Source organism: Pinus tabuliformis, chromosome 6 (genome assembly GCF_031772625.1).
Source record: "Pinus tabuliformis cultivar Carrire ecotype Pingquan chromosome 6, CPIR1, whole genome shotgun sequence".
Taxonomy (NCBI): Eukaryota; Viridiplantae; Streptophyta; class Pinopsida; order Pinales; family Pinaceae; genus Pinus; species Pinus tabuliformis.
Window position 1 is genome coordinate 421,716,219 of NC_142292.1, and position 24,596 is coordinate 421,740,814.

The 24,596-nt window shown below is 40.0% G+C and overlaps 1 protein-coding gene across 4 annotated transcripts in view; it reads left to right on the plus strand.

Annotated features, from left to right (window-relative positions):
* Positions 1-24,596, plus strand: part of LOC149259102 (histidine acid phosphatase family protein) — a 364,966-nt gene that overhangs the window by 262,949 nt on the left and 77,421 nt on the right. For all 4 annotated transcript variants that reach the window (XM_089417454.1, XM_089417462.1, XM_089417470.1 and 1 more), the window contains 2 exons: positions 5,965-6,105; positions 6,249-6,305. In XM_089417454.1, the coding sequence (XP_089273580.1) occupies positions 5,965-6,105; positions 6,249-6,305 (198 nt within the window). The remainder of the gene's footprint in view (positions 1-5,964; positions 6,106-6,248; positions 6,306-24,596) is intronic.

Here is a 24,596-nt window from a genome sequence, read left to right on the forward strand (position 1 = left end):
GCGGGGTTTCTTCGGCATATGCACATATTATAGGAGATTTGTGAAGGGGTTTTCCTAGCTAACAAAACCCCTCATCGATCTGACGAAGAAAGGGGTTTTGAGTGGACTAATGTTGCATAGGAGGCCTTCGAGCACCTCAAGAGGGTGATGAGTTGCTGTCTTGTTTTGGCCTTACCGGATTTTTCACGGGCATTTGTTTTGGAGTGCGATGCATTTGGAGAGGGCATTGGGGTAGTTTCTAGACAAGGAGGCCACCTGATTGCATTTGAGAGTCGGAAACTACAGCCACATGAGAGGTTATATTCTATTTATGACAAGGAGATGTTGGTTGTTATGCATGCGTTGGCCAAGTTCCAACAATACTTAGTGGGAAATAGGTTCAAGGTGAACATTGACCATAATAGTCTTCGATTCTTTTTGGAGTAGAAGAACCTTCAGGAGAGGCATCAAAAGTAGGTCAACAAGATCCAAACGTATGATTTTTAGATTATGTCAAGCAAAAGTAGAACATAGTGATTGATGCGCTATCATGAAGGCCCACAAAACTCTCATTGATGGATATCATGGAGGACTGGACAGTGTAGTTGTTGGTAGAGTACCCCAAGAATCAGTAGATGTGCAAGATCTTGGATGGTACTTATGGGGATGACAGATATGGGGTGATGGATGAGGTCATTTACTACAAGGATAGGATCTATTGGGTACCAGGCTCGTAGTTAAAGGGGCAACGCATGAGTCACCTTTGGCAAGGCATACAGGTTTATTAGGGAGCGTTTCACTTGGCGGGGTCTTAAGGAGGATGTCCTGAGGCATGTTCGGGAGTGTGATGTTTGCCAAAGGAATAAGGGAGAGCATACACATTCGACTGATTTACTACAACCTCTTCCTAATGCAGATAGGAAATATGAGAGCATTTCGATGGACTTTTTTACAAGGATGCCAACAGTATAGGGACAAGATTGCATTTATGTGGTGGTTGACAGGTTGACAAGGTTTGCACATTTTTTCGCCAATCCAGCCAAGTACTCAACCTCACAGGTAGCCGAGTTGTTATTCCAGGAGGTGTTCAGGTTGCATGGGCTACCTAAGACGATTGTTAGTGACTGGGATAGTTGGTTCGTGGGAGGATTTTGGCAGGAGCTATTTCGCCTCATGGGCATTGAGGGCACAAGTTACCACGCCCAAATAGATGGGCAAATAGCGATAGTAGATAAGTGGTTGGAGGGATGCTTGCACAATTATTTGATTGGATAACAATGACCATGGGTGAAGTGGCTACACCTCGGGGAGTACTGCTACAACACCACTTATCACATGTCCATAGGTATGTCACACTTTTGTGCTTTATAAGGTTATGATGCACTAACTTTCACTGCTATGGTCTTTGGAGATAGCATGGCCCCAGGGGCCAAAGATTAGATACAGAAGGGGCAAGATATTCTTATAGCCCTCAAAGATAACTTGCACACTGCTTAAAACCAACACAAGTTTTACACAGACCGAGGGAGAGTTCAGCGACATTTTGAGGTGGGTGACTTGGTTTGTCTAAGACTCTAGCCATACAAGCAGTGCACGCTGAAGTAGAAGGGAGCTGAAAAGCTCAAACCATGCTTTTATGGACCATACTGGGTGACTAGGCAGGTAGGAGAGGTAGCGTATGAGTTGGAGCCTAGAGGTTCCACTAGGAAGCAAGGTACATAACGTCTTTCATGTGTCTTGCCTGAAAAGGCATTGGGCGAGTGGGTGAAAACTACTATAGAGTTACCACCCATGGATGATGAGGGGCACCTAGTTTTGGAACCGGAGTCTATCTTAAAAGAAAGGGAAAGGAAGCTCATAAGCAAGACAATCAGGGAGTTCCTTGTCAGATGGAAGAACTTACCTGAAGAGTATGCCACATGGGAAGGAGAGGAAATTTTGCAGCACCCAACATTACAGTTGTTTGAGGACAAACAACATTTGGGAGGGGAGAACTGTCATGTCCCCAACAAATAATTTTCTAAGAAAAATTCACAATTTTGCAATTTTGGTACTTGATAAATGTTTTGGCATTTGAACTTAGGAAAAAGGGGTATGGAGGCATAAATTAAATTTTTGAAAAGGGGAAGAAGACCAACTTAGGAGAAATGGAAAAATTAAAATGTTGGTGGGTTGTGGGGGCCACCCAAAAGGGAAATTGAACCCCTTGGAGAAATTTGAACTACAAGGGAATGGAAGCAAAAATGGAAGTTCCAACTAGTGGGCCCACAAGGAAGAGAAGGGTAGCAATTATAAATATGAGAAAGAAGCTCTTTTTTGGGGATCCTTGATTGTGCATTTTCAGACTTAGAGTTTGCTTGAGCTGTTTCGCCAAGTTAACCACTGCTGCTTAGCACAGGGATTTCCAAGCGGAAAATCCCAACTCTCTTTTGGTGAACTGAGAGTGTCATCCTAGGGGAGGGGTTGCAGCTGATTGGAGGATTAATTACCAGCTATTTCGAGCCATTTCATCACTTGCTTCAGCCAATGCAAGTTTCCTGGAGGACGCAGAGGAAAAATTCACAGGGTTTGGAAGAGGGGATTCCGGGGGAGCTACACTTGAAGAACTTGCAAAGAATTTCCTTGAGGGAGAGCGAGCCACTTGTGTGATTTGCAGAGCTGGGGGTTGCTGTTTTGGAGAGAGCCAAATTTGTCATTTCTAGCGCCTGCGCACGGGGGGTCTTTCTGGGCGTAGTTGCAATTAAGTAGGATTTGGAGCTGAATTGAGGTGGGAACTTCCCTCATATTCCAGGAGACATTTTGCAGAGAGTTTCGAACCAATTGAGGGAGGATTTGGAGCAGAATTGCAGCAGTATTTCTGGGTTGGACACAGGGCTAGCAGTGGGAGGAATTCACACTAATTTTGGGCATTTACTGGCAGTTAGAGCTAGCCAGAAAGATTTCTGGGTTTGAGTGGTCCGGGGTTGAGGAGCTTATTACTAATTTTGCAAAATTTTTGGAGCAGTTCTGAAGGGTAAAATCATCAATTGCCTCCAACAGTAGCAACAAGATTTTTTGGACAGTGCATTGAGCAGTTTGAGCTAATTCCAGCATGGGTAAATTCTCTATTTCACCTGGGTTTTGCATGCTTGCTGTAGCAAGTCCAGGTGCACTCATTCCTCTCTATTTGTACCCAGGTTGTCCCTGCAATTTATAATAAAATGGCTCAGAGTTGTTATTTATGCTATATGGTGTTTTGATTGTACTTGCATTTGTGGAGTTTTCAGATTTGCATGTTATATCTATTCGCTGTAGCTAGTTCATGTTTAGATATTCACTGAAATTCTCTAGTTAGAATATTATATCCGGAAGCGTTTCCTCCTAAAAATTCTGGTGTCTATTGTTGGTTTATGCTTTGAATTGATGTTGAAGATTAACTAATGCTCTGAAAAGATTAATAAGTTAATATTTTAAGAAATACTGATTCACCCCCCTCTTAGTATTTCTAGCATTACGTGGCTTTGGACTTTTGACCTTGGGCTTACACTGGTACTATGTCGCATGGTTTGGGTTTGATTTCAAGTTTGGTAATGATTAAGTTTGATTCAAATTCAATTTTTTTCATAAAATTTGGATGAGGGTTGACATCAGGGTCGATTATATATATATATATATATATATATATATATATATATATATATAGATATATATATATATACAAAATAAAATATAATTAAGCGTATATTTAATGAAATTCATATATATTACTCATTATATATAAAAATAAATTTACATAAATATAAAATAAAATATTATTTTGTATAAAATGGTATATAACTTTCTTTATCTAGTGGGGGGCCCTGGTTTTGCTGGCTGGTTTCTTCTATCCATGCCCAGTTTTATATATACAAAATAAATTATAATTAAGCGTATATTTAATGAAATTCATATATATTACTCATTATATATAAAAATAAATTTACATAAATATAAAATAAAATATTATTTTGTATAAAATGGTATATAACTTTCTCTATCTAGTGGGGGGCCCTGGTTTTGCCGGCTGGTTTCTTCTATCCATGCCCAGTTTTTCTGTTTATGCTTGTGATGTTTTTTCATCGATCTGGTATCTGTCCTCAGTTTTTTCAGGGGTCCTCTGTGTTTTGGCCTTTTTTTCTGAGACGATGAGTAGTTTTTCTGCTGTGTTTTATTTTGTGTTTTTTGGGCACTTTTCTGCCTCTGGTTTCTGGGTTATCTTTGCAAATGTACTTCCTTTATTTTTAATACAAGACGGCTGTTTTTTCTCTGTGAATATAAAATGGTATATAACTTTATGTTAATTAAAAAATTTAAATAATAAATTTTATATTATAAATTCATATGAATATAAAAAATTTGAATATAAATATATGTTCATAAAAAGATTTTAAGTAATAAATTTTATATTATATAATATATTTATAGTATTGAGAACAATTGGACACCATTTGCGATCTCATGTTTATACCCATATCGATGACTGATTGCTGAGCTCGCACTTTCTTCACTATGGTGTTCTCCATTCATCCAGGTTTCACGCTTCGTTCGGCTAAAGGTAGGTTCTATGCCATGCCAACCGTTGAGGGCCAGGGCTGATTTGTTCAAGGAATGATAAAGGGATCACAAGCAAAGGCGTTCAGTGAGTTTTGATCATGAACAAAGGCCCTAATAATAATAAGAACGGTTGACATTGAAACCAAATCTGTAATCACCCAGTGGGAAGCAGCTATTAATATATTGTTGGTTGAAAACATTTTGTTTATTAAACGACAACGAACCGGAACCAAATCATATGCAAATATCAACCCTATCTTGAACTTCGCTTAACTTGGAAACTTAATGTTCAAGTTTGGCGAACCCTGTGTCTTAGCAATGGTGATGAATGCTGCACTGAAAACTATATGTACCCTTGCTGATAGGCAGTGTAACAATACCTACATTGGATTTACCTTTTAGTCCTATTGAAGCACTTTTTTGGTAATTTGTTGGACATTAATAAAATTATCTCATATTTATGGTGCAAGTGCAGCAAATATTCTAATTAAACATTGTAAAAAACCTTTCGACCTTCCATTATGTTTGAAAGCAAGTCCCTGAGCACCGAAAAAAACTTGTTATATGCTTGGTTCAAGGGAAGATAGCAAGATGAATAATAAATATGTGTGGTTTCTAACACTTACCAATGTGAAATTTGCCACTAACAAATATGTGAAAAATATGTAAAGCCAAAGGAATGCTCAATAGTTCGAATTTTCACCCTAGCTCTATTTTATACACCATAAACTAGCTTTAGTCAAAACTCATGTCTTCTTCCATATTAGATTCCAAAGTTTAATCAAAAAATTTTAATATGTTTCACGGACTCTTTGACGAAGTCCTCTTCTTATGCGAACATCAAAAATGAGTTGTCAACAAAATGGCTATTTACTAATTGTCGTCCCTTTTTAGGTAGAAGGATTTAGTTGATTCTTTCTTTTGCCACCTCTTTTGCATTATTAAAATGAATAAAAGAAAATATTCTTATGATTGACAATTGTTGATTGTGATACATCTAGAAGCATTTGCAAACAATGTTTCTACTGTAGCCTAGAAGCATTTGCAAACAATGTTTCTACTGTAGCCAATATGTAACAGGTAAAAAACCAACAGCCTCCAACATTGCTACGATAAATGGCCATTCTATCGTATGCCTTGCGAAAATCAAATTTTACATGAAGGTACTTTGGATGGTTTGTTTGGCCTGTTCTATGCCTTTCAAAAGCCCTGTTATTTTCCCCAGAGCTTATCTGTTATGGACAGCCTCCTTAGCGTTAGGCATAGTAAGAAATCATTATCATAATCCGTTGTTAGATTGGAGATGATTTATTTATGATGGCATTATTTGTACAGGTATATACAGATATACAAAATTTTCTGTTATTTTACTTGTAATGGACCAAATATTGAAGAAGTTGCATATTAATGTAGGAGTTCAAGAAGAAGCGCAAGCCTGCTTTAAAAGGATTACTATTTCCGGTTTATGCTGAAGTTTCAGCTTCATTGGTAAAACGCTACAATCTGAACTTTACAAAAGATGATGTGGCTTTACTTTGGTTTCTTTGCCGGCAGGTAATATAGCTAGCTTTGAATCTCTCTATCTTTACCTATTTTGATATAGGTGCCATTGTCTTCACACTAGAATATTTGAACATTTTAAAGGCGTAGAAAAAATGTGATTCTTTTAGCAATGCCCTTGGTTTGTTTTAATACAGGAAGCAGCTTTACTAGACAAAACTGATCAAGCGTGTGGACTTTTTACCCAAATGGAGGTAAGTTAATTGCTACGGATCTCTTTTTAAGTAACATATATACTGATTTGTTTCAAAGATATTATAATTCGATTTTTTATTGTATTATACTTGAACGTAAATTTCAATTCATGCAAGTGGACGAGTGATTTGTAGCTTACTGAAAATTTTGTCGGAGCTGTACCGGGTATCATATTTTAGGTTTAACTATCTTGATTGGTGAGTAAGTTTCAGAATCAATGCAATAAAGACAATTAACTATAATTTTTTGACTAAATGCTTTTAAAGATGGCTTTTGAGTGTAGGGATTTTCTAGATTATGTCAATTGGTGGTCTAGAGGGAACATCGTGTGGCATGATTGGAATATGAATATGGTGTTACAAGAAATGATATTGCCAAGGAGATATGTAAATATGCCACTATTATTTTTCTTAAATAGGCTTGACCATGTTCCTTGTTGCCTCAAAATTTAGACAGCCTTGTGAGGCCTCACAAGGCAAAGGCCAGTCCTTGTTGCAACAATGAAAGAGATTGCCACTGTCAACTGAGCAATCTTCCTCCTGCTCTTTAGTGGAATCACACCACAAGGGAGGCTTCCTAGTCATCACCTAAAGGGTATTCTAGCAGAGTTGCGGGGGAGCACTCACCCCCCCCGCTCCCACTCCCAATCCGCGCTCCGGGCGGGAGCGACTTGGAGCAGGTCGAGAGCGCGTTCCCGAAATGGGAGCGATTTCAGGAGCACGCTCCCTAAAAAAATATTTCGCTCCCTGCCTTTTCGGGAGCGTTTTGTTTTTTTTTTGTAGTAATGTTTGAAATGCAATTTTTTTTGAAAGAAACAAATAATTTTTGAGCGGGGCAGCTTAATGATCAAGTCTAGGCCCTAGTATTGATATGCTATTCATTGTAATGTTAAATTCTTAACATTACCATGAAATGACTCAGGATGTTTGAGAGTGGTTTTGGCCTCATTGGATTTCATATGGAGAAAGTAGAATTTTAGATTTCATTCAAAATCCAGCAGACTTATTGGTTTTTCAGGATTTCAGGATTGCGGGATTGCAATGTTTCCATTGAATTTTGTCATGTATTAGGGTATGGAACTCGTATTTAATCAAGAGCACCAATCCCTCTATGTACCTTGATGTTAGTGACATTGGTTGTCGAACTCCTCTATCATGACCTTCCTAAAAATGTACGCATCACTCAAACAAAATCTTGACTGGACATGCTATGCTTGTTCTATCTTATGTTAATGCTTAGAGGGTGATATTAATGACAAAGACCCTGGTTTTCCAACAAGACTAAAAAATTAGACATTTCTCGTGGTGGCAAGAGGCCCAAGCATAAGAAATAGATAATAGATTTACTTCTCTTTTCTAGTTTCTAGTAACTTTTATAACTATTGACTCTTTCATATTTATTATGATATTTTTTTAAACAATATATGACAATTTAAGTTTGAAGTTGGCAATTATAACTCATTAGTAATGAATTATGAATATGATGCTTCATGAAAGTTGAAAGTTGTTTCATTTCATTTCAATTTTATAACATTTCATTTCATGTTAGATATTATTTTTTGTAATGGTTACACTTAGCTTACAAGTACAACTTTGGTGATCAATGATGATAAATGTTATATATTGAATTTTGAAAGCTTGAAACTTTATGATTGATGAATCATGAGACTCAATATGTTGTATGTTACTATGTAACTAACTTGTGGACATGGTTGATGAAGATTATAACTTCTATATGATTGTTGTTGTATGGTTCAATCTATGTTTTTTTATATCTAATTCATTATTCTACATGTTTTTGTTGACATATATGTATCAAAATATAAAAAAATATATATATTATATAAAATACGCTCCGGGATTCGTTCCCAAACCGGGAGCTTCTGAAAATGTCGCTCCTGCTCCCGTTTCGCTCTTGCTCCCCGCTTTCGCTCCCGCTCCCAAGTAACATTGTATTCTAGATTGTATGGGTCAAGGTGATGCAAATATGGACCACGACACCATTATTTTTGTAAAGGAAAATGTATCATGCTCCAAGCCTCTCATGAGGCAAAGACCATACTTTGTTGCAACAATGAGGGAGATTTCCATTGTCACCTGAGCAATTTTCCTCCTGCTCTTTAGCGGAATTGTGCCACAAGCTAGGCTTCCCAGTGATCACCTATTGAAGACACTCTTTAACGGACAAAGACACAATTCTATTTGTAAGAACATTGTATCATGCACCAAGCCTAAAAGATCAAGATGTGCAACAACAAAGAAATTCTAGGCACGCATGATCCAAATAAAGGGTTTATGAATGATACATTCAACAAAGGAGAAGGCAAACCCTCAAATTAAGCCCTAATTTGAAGCCCTTGCTAGTGTTGGGGTTTTTCTAGGTCACAAATTGCTTATAGAAGATGACACAAGCCCTTCTAGGGAAAATTTAACCATGCAAAAGGCTATATTTTGAGTTCGATGACACAACAAGGTTAAATCCAAGTCTATTTAGCTCCGACGTTCATCTAAGGATGCCCTAATTGAATTCAACCCTACAAAATAGCCTTGGCGGCTTGCCTTGAATGACTTAGAAAATAAGAATAAGGGAAAATATTTATGTTTTAGAGATTTTTGACCAACGAAGGATTCTTATGCCTATTCTTACTTGGGTGATGGATTCCTTAGGGCTAATAAGAGGATGAATTAATGCTTGGAGTAAGGGGGGAAACCTTGTTTTCACTTGTACAAACCCTAACTATCTTCTTTGTGAGGGGAAAAATTAAATAGGGGAAGCTCTATAGTAGGTCCCCTATGGATATCAAGGAAGATAGATTTAACATGTAACAAATCGACCAAGATTTTCCTAAATAATATGCATTTAGGCATGGAACAAAGAAAACCTAGCAATAATTAATTACATGAAAAACAATAAAATCCTGGAATAAAAGCTTGCAAATTTTCTTTCATGAAATAACCTTCTTTCAATCCCAAAAATACATCTCCAAGTCAAAAACCAATCTCTAATAGCAATAACACCAAAAATATCTCATCTCCACTAGTCGCAAGTTTACACAGGGCTATGCAAAGTTCTTTGAAAGAGGCCAAAATCCATGAGTGCTGCTGAAAAGATACAAAGGAGTGATCATCTATTTATATGAGGTCAATTACTCTCAATAATTAGCCTAAAAGCCCTATTACAAGCTTAATTTTTAGTGTACATGAAGAAAATGGGTTGCAAGCCAAACTAGTAGCTCATTGTAATAAAATGAATCACAAAAACCCACACATGTGGGTCAAAACTCCTCTCTAGCATGATGTCATGCTCTTTTAGGGAAATAAAAGCTCTGAAAATGCATGGAAGCCCACAAGTCATGCCTCAAACTGTGTCCATTGTTGAAGAATCTGGGGCAATTAGGTGTAGAGTGATTCTTCGAGACTAGATAAACATTTGTGAAGTCTTTTTACTTTTCTTGTCTTTGTTAGCTTAATCTTCTTCTTCTCTTATTAATGCATGTGTGTGTACTTCATCAAACTGCTATCAAAACATAGAACAAGAACACAAGATATTGGTTCTCTGCCAGGGCCAAAACCTCTCTTCTCTTGAGAGGAAAACCCTTCGGTAAGTTTTCTCTTATTGAAGCTTCTTTCTTGATCAATGCCAAACCCTAGACCCTTGACTAGAAGATCCTCCAAGCATAAGTCAAGTCCTTCCTTTTCTCTGCACTATGTCTCCCCGACACTTTGTCCATCTTCTTCCGTCAGTTTGTCCCTCGACACTTCATCCTCCTTCCGACACTTCATTCTTTCTTCGACTGTTAGTAGTCTTTCTAGAAGAGATACTTATCTTTAGTGATATCTTTCACCTAAGAATACTCCTTCTCTTGATCAACCGAGTCCCTTCTTGATGTATAGTGGTAGGCTTAGTGTGACATCATTGCAGCCCTAATTCTCGCATGTGTGAGATTTCTTGTTGATGTTATCTGGCTCCTTTTTCCTTCGCTTGAGGTCCTTCGTTCTTTGCTTGGATAGGAGGTATAGTAGGCCTAGTTTGTAGCCCAAACAATGAGAGATGAGCAACTTTAATGTTGTTGTTGGAGTGACCGCAGATAACCCTCCTATTCCGCGCACGTGTGGCTGCAATTCACCCTAAAACAGTCCTTTATACCTCATCCTTTGCTTGAGTCCGACTTGACTTCCTTTGCTTCTATGGGTGCTTCTAATGGTGCCATTGCTTCTTTTGATGGTGACTTTTCTAGGAGGAGACTTGACTTTGCTTGGAGGTGACTTCTTTGACTCTTATACACAATGTAATATATGCTTAAGTTTTTTAACATAATTCTTTTGACCTTTTGACTTACCTATAGCACTTTAACATGGGCTAGACCTACTTCAATGAGCAAGAAACTGATTAACATATATCATAAAAATAATATTTTTTTTCTTGGATAAATACAAATATCAAAAGTACATTTATGAAGACCGAACCTAGTTACATTTCCTTCAACATCCATGTGTGAAAAGCCTGCTTTGTGTGCCCCACATCATCTCCAAAGGGATTAGAAAGATATGGTGGTACAAATTCTGTCAAGTGTTGGGGCTCCAAGTTGTAGTACACGCCCTCCCTTGTCATCATGGGGATGACCATCATCATTTGTATTCTGGATCAAACTATGCCCATCAAATAATGTTAAAGCCAACCTTGGAGCATGCTGGTCTGCTGGGTACATCATTAAGAATCTCGAACACTAGGCAAATTGAGCTTAATGTTTTAGCATCTAGGGGTGGTCTAAGGTGTCAATCAACTGCTGGAATCATCACATTGCCCACCTCGTTACTATGGAGGAGCATCACTACATTTACAAGGTCATTACTGCTCTTTGGAAGTGTAGTACAACCTAGGCATGATGTGGAGTGAAGGCATGGAATGTGTGCCCTCAAGGCCTCTGTTGAATTGTGAAGGACCACCTAGCAAAACCATCTCAAACTCAAGTGAAAGTAACCGTTCATTGGAGATAATGAATATGGATGTTGTTGATTTTTCATGATCGTCTAATATGATAATTACTTGCAATGATTTCCTAATTAATTCTTCTTGTGTCAAATTCATTATTAAGCAATTATACATATAAAATCTCAATAGTAAAACAATAATGATAGTAGAATCATGAAGAGACAACCAAACACAAGACACAAATTTTTACCTGGGAAAACCCTAACTAGGGAAAAACCCAAAAATCTTTTCGTAGGAGAACTTCAATTCATCAAAAATACATTCAGAGATTTAACCAACCCTTCTTCCATGACTAACATACTCTCAAGGCCTTGACCCTTCTTCTCTTTCTGCGATCCTCTCTTAACTTCATGCCTTCATTCTTGACACCTCTTGTAACAACATTCTAGGGATTTGGCCCTCCTTTGACCCAAAACTAAGGCTCTCGGCCTTCTCTAGGGATTCGACCTTTTTAGAACAAATACACAAATAAAATACCTGAGGCCTTTCAACCTCCCGCAAACAAATAGCTTCGTCCTTGAAATTCTACCTCAGAACAAACATAATTCATTGTTCAAATTCTTCCTTAGATGTCTACTTTGTTGTACGTGTGAACAAATAGATGGTGATCCAAAATTGATGAAGATGATGGCTCAGATAAGGAGGGCTATTGCCCTTTTTATAGTGTTCTAAGGTGCCCCAAGAGGAGGGTCATAGAGTTGGGCCGACTTGCCTTTTGGAGGCAAATCAAATTAAATTTTTTCTTTTTCTTTTAAAGCCAACTTGAAAAAATTTGAATTTGAACTTTTCATTTTGATTTTGTGAGCTAATGTAGCTAGGGAATACCTCCCGTAACTACCCAAAATTCAATAGATGCATCATAGTGGACCATTCTTGATTTTTAAGGGCAGAAGAAGACTTCAAATTGGTATCACCTTCAAATATCTAACTAGACTAGGCCTCGTAAAAGTGTTCCCTACCTTGTTAGGGGTGGCTAGACGGTCAACCCTATTTGGTGCTTCCATTCTCTAATGGGAGGTGACATGTCCAAGGCCTTCAATTCATATGTGTTTGTGATAGTGAGCACAGTGGAGGGAAAATGCTTCATAGCTAGGTGCCATGGTCATGGGACTAGTGGATGGAGGTCCATGATCTTTAGTGTATAGATGTATGGAGGGAGCAATCTTGGAGGCTTGAATTATCCCTTTCTTGGGCTTGCATTTTCCACCCCTTTGGTGTTCCTTTTACTTATTTTGATAATGTTTTGATAAGGAACATAGCTTAGGTGTCCAAGCTTGCTTTTAATCATATAACATTTATTACCCCTTATTTATTTATTTAGGTGTCTTCTCATTCATCAGGGTTGGGACATGCAAGGGTTCTTTTTTTATGTGATGGAGCATCTAGAGCTCAAGAACCAAGTGATGTCTAATAATGGAGGTATAGCTCATGCTAGGCTTTTGCCCATGCACTAATTATTGTCCTATCCATCTTTTGCATTTTAACATTTTTTTTTTTTCTTTCATTGTGGCCATCTTATGCTTTTACCTTTCTTTTATTTGCATCAACCTCTAGGGAAAAGTTTTCTAGCCTTGACTCAAGGATGTGGATGTGAGAGTGCCAATCTCAGTGAACCAATGACAACAATCCCAAAGCAAGGATGTGAAATCAGGGGAGTGATGAAAAGTGATGTGAAATCAAGGGAGATTGATGAAAAGTGTTAAGTATGAAGTGGTCATGGACATATTACTTCAATCCATGTTTTCCCAAGTAGTGTCCCTTCTATAACCCTAAGGCCTCAAAGATGGTCCCATTAGACTAGGGCCAAAGACTAACCCCCCTGGTAAGGTGAGAGAACAAGTTTACAGTCAAGATCGGTCAATCATCTAGACCACCCTTTTATCCATGTTAGAATGCCCAAAACATTAAGTGAAAACACATGATTGCAAAATGGTTAAAGTACTTACCGAATGGTGACCCACGTTCCTTCAAGAGGAATGCTGGATGGTGAGAAGTGTTTGACCAATGCAAATGTTTGAGAAATGTGGCATATTATCATATATTGAATAGTGTATAGGGCTTTTGACTGGCTGGCTGTCCAAGAATAATCTAGAAGGCGGATCAAGTCATGTTTTAATCTTAGTCATTGATTAGAGACTTAATCTCGAATGTTGAAGACTCAATAGGAAAAGTACAAAATGGGGGCTTGGGGTTCATTTGAAAACACACAGAGAGATTGAGGAAATCGATTTTTTGAGGTGAGAAGTTCTCATGAGGAAAATCGATTAGGGAGATCTTGTAATTGAGGGGTAGTGAGAATCCAAAAGGACTTTCTGGAGAATATGTTAAGTTATGGTATGTTCTATGCTTATAACAGTTTACTTTTTTTTCTTATTATATTCCACCGATTAGCAATCACATGTACATAAAGTAAAGTGCAGATAGAACATTAAACGATTGACAGAAAACAAGCCAAGACAAGAGACACAAGATGTGGCGGCTAGCCAGGGACAAACCCCACAATGTGTGGGGAAACACTTTGATCAAATATTCTTTTATCTTCAATAATTCAGCAGAGAGAAATAGTACAATAAATCTGATTCATATCAGCAGTACCAAACCCTAGATCAGCAGCATCAGTATTAGCGGCTTCATTATCAAAGTAGGGCAGACGATATCTCATAAATCGACCGTCGGATTGACTTCATTCCACCACCAAAAGTTTCGGCTTCCAGAGGAGGTTCAGATGAACCTACAACACAGTTCAGATGAGGAGATCTTCTAGGCCACGCAAGTCAATCATTACTTCTGCAGTTGCAACTTCAGTTTCAACAGTTTCCGGCTTCAAACTAGGGCAATCGATATCTCACAAACCGACCGTCGGATTGACTTCATTCCACCACCAAAAGTTTCGGCTTCCAGAGGAGGTTCAGATGAACCTACAACGCAGTTCAGATGAGGAGATCTTCTAGGCCACGCATGTCAATCTTTACTTCTGCAGTTGCAGCTTCAGTTTCAGCAGTTTCCGGCTTCAAACTAGGGCAGTCGATATCTCACAAACCGTTCGTCGGATTGACTTCATTCCACCACCAAAAGTTGCGGCTTTCAAAGGAGGTTCAGATGAACCTACAGCGCAGTTCCAAAGAGGAGATCTTCTAGGCCACGCAAGTCAATATTTACTTCTGCAGTTGCAGCTTCAAATTCAACAGCTTCCGGCTTCACATGTGTGAGAGAGAGACCCATTTCAGCGCAGTAGAGAAGAGACTCATATCTGCGCAGTAGAGAGAGAGAGATGTGATGAGATGAGTGAGTCTAAATGACGAAAAGTCCTCTTATATTTATACACAACGTTGATGGGTGAATAGATGCGACTGTTGGGTTTCTGAGCTTACATGAGTTGTAGGTCGGCTTGATAATAATTCCATAATCAAAATATATTCATATCTCCATGAATACTTATCGGAATTCGATGATCTTTATATCAATCCTACACCTCTCGACGAAAAATATTATCAGCCATGAATAAGATGACCCACATGATGTTTTGCCCTGGTTGCCAATTTTAACACTCCCTCTCAACCATGGAGAACTTCATCTGAAATCTGTCTATCGGTCGTTACTATTCATCCATCAAATGCACTGCCCTGTACAGCCTGACCCTTGCCCTGCTATGCTCTATTCTGCCTGTTCTGCTTTGTCTTGTTCTGCCTGCACTAATCTGTATTGTTTTGCTCTGCTCTTGCATTGTTCTGTTCTGCTCTGCTTTTGTCCGAATTATGAAGAAGAAGAAATGATCGAGGATGTATCATACTAACTCAAAGTCAGTCTCAGAGTATGTACCACTGGTCCCAGACCAGTCTGAACCAAACCCAAGTCAGCGTCATAGTGAGTACAACTCCAATGGTCCTAGACCAATATCATCCTCCACTGACTCAAAGTCAGTCTCAGAGTATGTACCACTGATCCCAGACCAGTCTCAACCGACCCGAAGTCAGCGTCATAGTATGGTACAACTCCTACCACTGGTCCCAGACCAGTATCATTGATCCCAGATCAATGGAGGTCATCCTAGCATAGGGAGTACGGTAGTTACAACGATGCGTCCATCGGTACTACTATGGTCCCTAACTTCATTTCCCTGCTCATTGATCAAATGAGAGGTACTTTCCATGAGTCCTAGACTGCATGGGTAGGATGCCTCGACATGAGAACTAATCAATCCTGTCCTCACAGGAGAACACATCAATCCTGCTACAATTGCCATGGAGAACACATCAATCCAGGCCTCACAGGAGAACACATCAATCCTGCTACAATTGCCATGGAGAACACATCAATCCAGGCCTCACAGGAGAACTCATCAATCCTGCTACAATCCCCGTGGAGAACACATCAATCCAGGCTGCCATGGAGAACACATCAATCCAGGCCTCACAAGAGAACTAATCATCCTGCTACACAGGAGAGCGAATCATCCTGTTCTACAAGAGAGCGAATCATCTTGTCCCACAAGAGAGCGAATCATCTTGTTCCAGTGTGCACCATCAGGGGAGGGTGAGTCACCCTGTGGTCATATGTTGCTCTAGTAGGAACCGCAAGCCCTTAGAGCTCCCAGAGCTCAATGTATGCAACATGCAGGACCCTTGTACAAAGGTTTCTTGCCGACTCCAAGTCGTTTTGGAAAATCACAGATTAGATCTTTCCTCGGGGCTTTGACAAGGTGTATCAACCTGTACATCATCTTAATGTGATGGAGCTTCCTTGCTCATCAACTTACCATATCCCAGATGATGTCTATCTGCTAGAGCAATTGACGAATACGGGATTCCTCAATAATCGAATCCCACCTCTGGTTGTTACAAAGAATCACAGTGGTATCCAATGTAAATCCAAACAGCTCACTGAAGAGCTTTCACAACCAGACTGCCTCACACGAGGTTATGCTAGCAACAATATATCCTGCTTCGGCGGTGCTCAAAGCTATCGACTTCTGCTTCCTGCTCATCCAGGATATCGAAGAAGATTCCAAGGTGAAACAGTACTCGGAAGTGCTCTTACGGTCCACCACACTGCCTGCCCAATCAACATCAGTATATCCAAGTAGTCTCACATCTCCGGCAGTGTATCTTAATCCATGAGAGATTATGTCCTGAAGACATCTCAGAAGATTCTTGGCATCAATCAAGTGAGGCTCAACCAAATATGAGCTCACAATGCTAACTTCAAAACATATGTTCGGACGGAGGTTCACCAAGAACATCAATGCAAATGAGTTTTTGAAACTCAGAGGCATTTCCCAAGTCTGGTCCGACATCACTACCATATAACTTCTAAAAGTTAAGATCCTCGAGGTAGTCACAGGCTTGCAGTCTATCATACCGAATCTTTCCAATATATTTACCACATATTTTCCTTGAGATAGGAAAATTTCCCTTGGCTTCTGCCACACTTCAAGTCCTTGGTCCTTCATTTCAAATTCAAAAGCCATCTCCCTCTAACATTTGTGAATGAGGGTTTGCACCTGTTAGAAAGAGGTCATCCACATACAATACCAGTATGAGAGGCTTGTCATCTTCAACCTTAAAGTAAAGGTTAGGATCGGCTTCACTCTTAGTGAATCCCAACTTCATAAAGTAGCTATCGATCCTCTCATACCATGCTCGGGGTGCTTGCTTCAGCCCATAGAGAGCTTTCTTCAACCTGCATACATGAGATTTTCGATCATAAATCTCAAATACTTCGGGTTGCTCCACGTAGACCTCTTCTTTGATTGAGCCATGCAAGAACGCAGTCTTGACATCCATCTGATGTAGGTTCCATCCTTGTGAAGTGGCAAGGGCTATGATCGAGCAGATGGTCGTATATCTGGCAACACGTGCAAATATCTCATCATAGTCTATACCTCCCTTTTGGGAGAAACCTCGAGCAACAAAACGAGCCTTATACTTTTCCGTGCTTCCATCTGCTGCATGCTTTATCTTGTAAAGCCATTTGGAAGTAACAACAGTCTTGTCCTAGGGTCTGGGAACTACTTCCCAAACATCATTCTTTATGATAGACTCATATTCTTCGGTCATAGCATCCTTCCATACTTGATGCTTGACGGCATCTGAGAATGACGAAGGCTCATTTTGTATGATCGTGCTCATGATGGTCAGGTATCCTTGATACCTATTAGGTTTCTTACTTTCACGAAAGGTTCCTCGGGGTGCAGCATGTCCTTCAGCATCATCAAGTAACCCCTTAAGCCATGAAGGCCTCTTCCTAGAAGAGGAAGGCTCATATGGAGGAGGATCAATGGGATCCATGGGTTCTTCTACATCAGGCATTGATTCATCATCCTTTTCTTTGGGTTCCCTAGTGTCGGCTTCTTGAGAGCTCCTCAAAGTCGGAAGATTGATCACCTTGCTGAGAGCCATATCTTCGTCAAAGGTGACATCATGACTAATTATGACTTCCCTTTGACCGGCTACATAGATTCTATAGCCTTTAGTATTTTCTCCGTAGCCCATGAAAATTCCCTTCTTTCCAGATGCTCCCAATTTATTTCTTTTCTCTTTCGACACATGAAAGTATACAGGGCTTCCAAAAATTTTAAAATGAGAAACATCAGGTTTCTTACCAGTGAATTTTTCTTCAGGAGTCTAGGAATCCAATGCTTGATGAGGGCATCAATTTTGTACATATACGACGGTGATTGTAGTTTCAGCCCATAGGAACTTTGGAAGTCTTTGATCATGTAGCATGGCCCGGACAACTTCCATCATCGTGTGGTTCTTCCTTCCTGCCACACCATTCTTCTCAAGAGTATGTGGTGTAGTAGTCTCCCTCTTAATACCAGCCTTAGATATGCCTGAGTGAACCAACTGTAATACGTCGGAGGTCTTGCTTTGGCTTGAGGGGAACGGTCCTCTTTTGAGCTTTCCTTCGACACATCCCGAACATACACCTTCTTTCTCTACTTGGAATTTGGGCATCCCTATCACCATTTGTTTTACACCAAGTAGAGCTTTGTAATGAAGGTGGGCAAACCTCTGACGCCAAAGATCGGACTGAAGAGTTGTGTCACAAGACATGACACCTAGCGGACTTCCATCGACCTGATATGATGAATCAACACTAAACCCAAGAGTAAAGGAATTTCCATATACATACCTTGCCATTGCTTAAGGTTACCTTGTAGCCTTTGTCTTCCATTGCCGAGATGGACACCAGGTTCTTTTTGAGATCAGGTACATATAATACATCTTGTAAGTGAATCATATTACCTTGATTCAGTTTAAGAGAAACATTGCCTACACCTTTCACTGGGTATTTCATGTCATCTCCAAGGACAATTTCCAGGTTAATTTCTTTCTCTACCAGATTATAGAGTACTTCTTTGTAACCAGTGAAGTGTCTTGAGGGACCACTATCAATGAGCCAAATTCCCATTGAGTCCGAAGGAGCGGAGGTAGATAGTGCAGCTGGTAGATAATATTCAACCTGCTTGTCGTCAACAGTGTTAGATTCATACCTGGAATTTCTAGCCTTCTTGAATGGTTTCCCTCTTCCTTGATTTCCCGCATTCCTTTTTCCTTTGTTGTTGAATTTTCCATTCCTTTGATTACCATGAGAGGTATTTTGATCATCGTCACGGTGAGAGTCCTTTCTATCAGGGCATTCCCTTGCATAGTGACCTGCTTTATTGCAAATGAAACATCGTCCTTTTCTTCCACCCTTAAATCCAGCCTTTCTTTTTGATTTAGACCCAGAATTATTTCTTTTCTTAGCATGAGAAGAAAAAGCAGCAGGAGGACCTTTAGGCAAGGGCATTTCCTGCTCTTCTACCCTTGTTTGTTCTTGAATGCATCTAGCCATTAATTCCTCGAAACTAGGAATTACATTATTGTTCAGAAGAGTAGTTCTGAACACAAAACTTGATTTGCATCATTAACTTTAAATAAACTCACCAGTTTGTCTTAGATTTCCTTGGAGGTGTCTAGATCAAAGATGTAGGCCACCAAGCGCTTGTTGATAGAGTCCCGGATGATCTTCTTTGTTTTGACTTCTCCATTTTTCCATTTGCCCCAGGCAGCAACAGATGCATTTGATGAAGGCTCAACAATATTGCCTCTTACATGGTCCAGCACTCCTTGATCTTCAAGGGTTAGATCGATAGACATCTTCTATCTGTGATAGTCAGCTTTCTCACGGAGCTTGTCTTCGGCAGGAAAGAGTGTTGAGGACCCCATAGTTCTTTTAGGATAGCCTTGCCAATCTTCTCTTCAATGATTGCTCTTGCTCTTGCTCGGGCTTTGTCTTCACCTCAGCTCTGATACCAGGTTAAGTTATGGTATGTTCTATGCTTATAACAATTTACTTCTTTTTCTTATTATATTCCACCGATTAGCAATCACATGTACATAAAGTAAAGTGCAGATAGAACATTAAATGATCGACAGAAAACAAGCCAAGACAAGAGACACAAGATGTGGCGGCTAGCCAGGGACAAACCCCACAATGTGTGGGGAAACCCTTTGATCAAATATTCTTTTATCTTCAATAATTCAGCAGAGAGAAATAGTACAATAAATCTGATTCATATCAGCAGTAGCAAACCCTAGATCAGCAACATCAGTGTTAGCTGCTTCATTATCAAACTAGGGCAGACGATATCTCACAAACCGACCGTCGGATTGACTTCATTCCACCACCAAAAGTTTTGCCTTCCAGAGGAGGTTTAGATGAACCTACAACGCAGTTCAGATGAGGAGATCTTCTAGGCCACGCAAGTCAATCTTTACTTCTGCAGTTGCAGCTTCAGTTTCAGCAGTTTCCGGCTTCAAACTAGGGCAGTCGATATCTCACAAACCGACCGTCGGATTGACTTCATTCCACCACCAAAAGGTTCGGCTTCCAGAGGAGGTTCAGATGAACCTACAACGCAGTTCAGATGAGGAGATCTTCTAGGCCACGCAAGTCAATCTTTACTTCTGCAGTTGGAGCTTCAGTTTCAGCAGTTTCCGGCTTCAAACTAGGGTAGTCGATATCTCACAAACCGTTCGTCGGATTGACTTCATTCCACCACCAAAAGTTGCGGCTTTGAAAGGAGGTTCATATGAACCTACAGTGCAGTTCCAAAGAGGAGATCTTCTAGGCCACGCAAGTCAATCTTTACTTCTGCAGTTGTAGCTTCAAATTCAACAGCTTCCGGCTTCACATGTGTGAGAGAGAGAGAGACCCATTTCAGCGCAGTAGAGAAGAGACTCATATCTGCGTAGTAGAGAGAGAGAGATGTGATGAGATGAGTGAGTCTAAATGAGGAAAATTCCTCTTATATTTATACACAACGTTGGTGGGTGAATAGATGCGACTGTTGGGCTTCTGAGCCTACATGAGTTGTAGGTCGGCTTGATAATAATTCCATAATCAAAATATATTCATATCTCCATGAATACTTATCGGAATTGGATGATCTTTATATCAATCCTACACCTCTCGACGAGAGGAATCTAATAAAAATATTATCAGCCATGAATAAGATGACCGACATGAAGTTTTGCCCTGGTTGCCAATTTTAACAGAATACAAAACAAAGAGGTGGAGAGAGCTTACAGAGAAGCAATGTAGTAGCCAGGAGAGCTGATGTAGAAAAGTTGCCAGTCACGTAGAATCCAAAACTATCGGAACAGTTGGGAGAGCTGATGTAGAGGCAGTGCAGTAGCTGGGAGAGTTGACACAGAAAAGCTACCTATCACGCAGAATCCTAAACTGTCGGAAAATGTCGGAACAATCGGGAGAGTTGATGCTAGGCTAGTTTGGGCCAATGGAAGGCTGACGCAGAGCCAATGCAGAAATAGTCGGGGTTAGCAAGTCTTGTGCTAGATCAATCGGAATTCTGCCGGGTGAAGTGAGGTAAAACTCACTTAGATTTTACACCAATATTTTCTCTGTAAAGGATTGCTAGATGAGCATCCTGGATTTGTATTCAGATATTTCTCCTGCATGATAATAAACCCTCGGAACTGTTGCACCGGTTTTCCCGCATTGGGTTTTTATGGTTACTATTGTGAGGTCAAATATTTAATTAGCGTAGGCTGCAGAAGTAATCTGCTTCAGTATTCAGAAGAATAACTCATGAATGTAATTTAAAAATCAAGTAGGTAAAGTAGCTTCAAATTTGTTGCAGTAGGAGTTCCTTCATTAGTTGGAATTTTCACATCTTATTATACCATCATACCTTGAATTCCACGAGTTGGAATTCCTGAAGAAAACATTTTGCTTCCTTTCTAGGTTGGTGAATCCTTTGAAAAGGATTCCATTAGAGAAACTTAAGGATCTGCCATATCCTTACCTGGTAGATGCTTCCTTTATTGACTATGATGATCCCAGTCGATGATGACCTCTGCTCCTTTCTATAAGTATCAATGAGATTTACTAAGAGCTTCCTATTCCTTGTAATCAGTAGGATTTGTACCAGACATACTTTTTGCTTCTCATGTCACGAGCTCTTACTACTAATGCTTCTATCATGTTATTTTCTAATCTGATGCATCCTATCTTTATTTAAATTGTACCCTATCTATTATTTTCAAGTGGAAAGTACCTTCTAGAGAAGAAGATCATCTCAGTCATAGTAGAGAGCTTTTACTTCTTCATTCTTAGGTTTCTTTGATTCAGGTTTTTTCACTTCTTCAGTAATGTGTGCTTCTTCCCTATTCCTCTTTTCTTTACTACGATTAGGACAATCTCTTTTATAATGCCCAAGTTCATGACATCCATAGCATCTTATCTTATCCATGTTCTTCCTTTTCTCTGGAGGACCGAACTTTCCAAAGTTTCCTTTTCTTCTTGTCATTGTAGCATATGCTTAATTTTACTCACTTGGTCCGACATCAATCTTTACCTTCAGTCTGGTTTCTTCAATCTTACATGTGTGTTTATTTCTCTCCTATGTCGTATTTAGTTTCTGCAGTATTTGTTTTGTGTAGGGTACAATGTATGTATTTCTATATTTGCTGTAGAAAACTGCAAGTAATTAGCAAATAGGTGAAATATCATCAGTTTGCTGCAGAGATCGTGAACAGAAGAACTCAATTGTAGAAGGAAGAGGGAATTCGAAATTACTGCAGAGGCAACAATTCCAAATCCTAGAGGCAACGCAGTCCTTGGGCCAAGGAGGTCGAAGTTTTGAGGAGAAATCGGTTTCTCTGAGTGAGTCGACAGAGAAATTTGATCACCAGACTGATGCTTTCCAGAGGCAGAAAGGAGCAACGTATTTTCATTGCAGAGCAGATCTTTAGTTGAGACCTAGATATTTTACAGCGGTTGCTAGCAGAATAGCGTCAGAGGGAGAGAAGAGCACATACTGAGGGAATTCCTTCGTCAGAGGGCTTCTACGCAGAAGTTCAGATTTTCTTAGTAGAGCAGCAAGAGTTGTGTGCGGGATTTCTCACTCCAGAAGTGAGTGTGAATTGCTGGTCAACAATTGCGTAGAGGAGAAGAGGAAGCAGTTCAAATTTTTCAGGAGAGATGAGATCAGCTGGTTTGAGAGATCAAGATCGGGGGACAAAGCCTCCAACTATGTGATCTGGAAGGCTAGGATCTCCTGCCTTCTAAATGAGCACAATCTCAAAACTTATGTCGATATTATGGTAGCTATACCTGTTGATGGAGATCCGCTCAAGAAGTACAAGGCTGAGATGCTGAAGACTAAGAAGATCATTCTCGACAAGGTTTGAGATCATATAGTATCCCAAATAGCCGACAAGGATATTGCCTGGTAGGCGTCGGAAGCCTTAGATTCGCTATACGAAGGATATTCCGAGCAGCGGAAGATGTACTTAGAGGAGAAGCTGAGATGCATAAGGATGCAGAAAGGGGAGCATGTGGACTACTTCTTTACGAGGCTTCAGGATGTCCGGGACTAGCTGGCTTTAGTAGGGTCAGCACCGAGCCCTGAGAGTTTGTACGATTAGTGTTGAATAGCGTTTCTGTAGATTGGCAAGTTTTCGTCTAGAGCATCTTGGGCAGAGAAAAATTGTCAGGTTGGGAATGTGTGTGGGCTAATCTGCAGCAGCAGGAAATGAGGCGTGATGTGGTGAAGGCCACAATCAGTGGCTGCAGCAGCAGTGGTACAAAGCAATGAAGGAAGAGGAGGACATGGCCCTTGCGTCGAAGGGGCAGCAGGGGCAGTGCAGAAGAAACAAGGATATTTCAAAGATCAAGTGCTTCAGGTGTGGCGAGTTGGGCCACGACAACACTCAATGTCCTCTCAGAAAGAAGGAAAAGGGGGAGAAGCAGGATCAACAAGCTACATCTGCAGAGATCGATAGGTTGTCGCCCAGTCTGGACAAAGAGTTTGCCATGATTGTCGAAATGCCTCTAGGGGTGACGTGGGGCGATTTAGAATTGTAGTCCCAGAGAGTTATAAGATGGGCAGGATCCTTGAGTAGTCCACTTCTTGGATCAAGACCTTGCTACGGGAGCCCATAATCAGCAGTAGTAGGATGGATCAGTGGTAGTTGGTGCAGTTAGGTGCCAGAGTGACAGATGCAGTAGCTAGTAGCAAGTCAGAGGCTGAGCATCACAGAGCAGAGTCAGCAACAGCGTAGAGGCTTCAGTGACAATGCAAAGGTTAGTAGCAATCAAAACTCGAACAACAGATGCATCATACTGAACACAATTGGTTCAGTGTTTTGGATGCTTTTCTGTTGCAAATTTTGCAGTTGCAGCAGGAGAAGATCGCGAGAGGGTTGTAGTGCAAATGTAGTAGTTGTCAGTAGTTCAACAGTAGCACAGATGCAACTCATATTAGAGTTGCGCAGTAGTTGGTGTGAAAATTTCTGAATCTAACACATCAAAAACCCCTACTGCAATTTATGGTTTACTATCTCCTACTTGTTCTTTATATTAACAAGTTATTTAATTACATAAACATCGAAGTAAACACAAATTCAACATTCACAGATATACAGATCATGCACTGAAGCAAACAAAAACAATAACACAAGGGACACCGTTATTTTTGGACAATCGTCCTTGAAAAACCCAATTCTGGAAAACTGGTGCAACATATATGAGGGTTTTATTATTAAGCAGATTTCTGAATACAACTAGGGTGCCAGAAATGGCTCACCCTTCAGAGAATATCCTTGGCAGTAGAACCTCTCTCTGGAGAAAGATATTCCGGCAAATCAGGAACCAAATGATCAACCCCACTGTGACTTTGATTGTTCCTTGTGTTGGATAGTGAAAGCTGCTCCAAAAAGTCCTCTGGAATTGCGTCACCCTCTCCCGGTTGATATGCTCTCACTCTGCCCCACAGAACCTCTTCA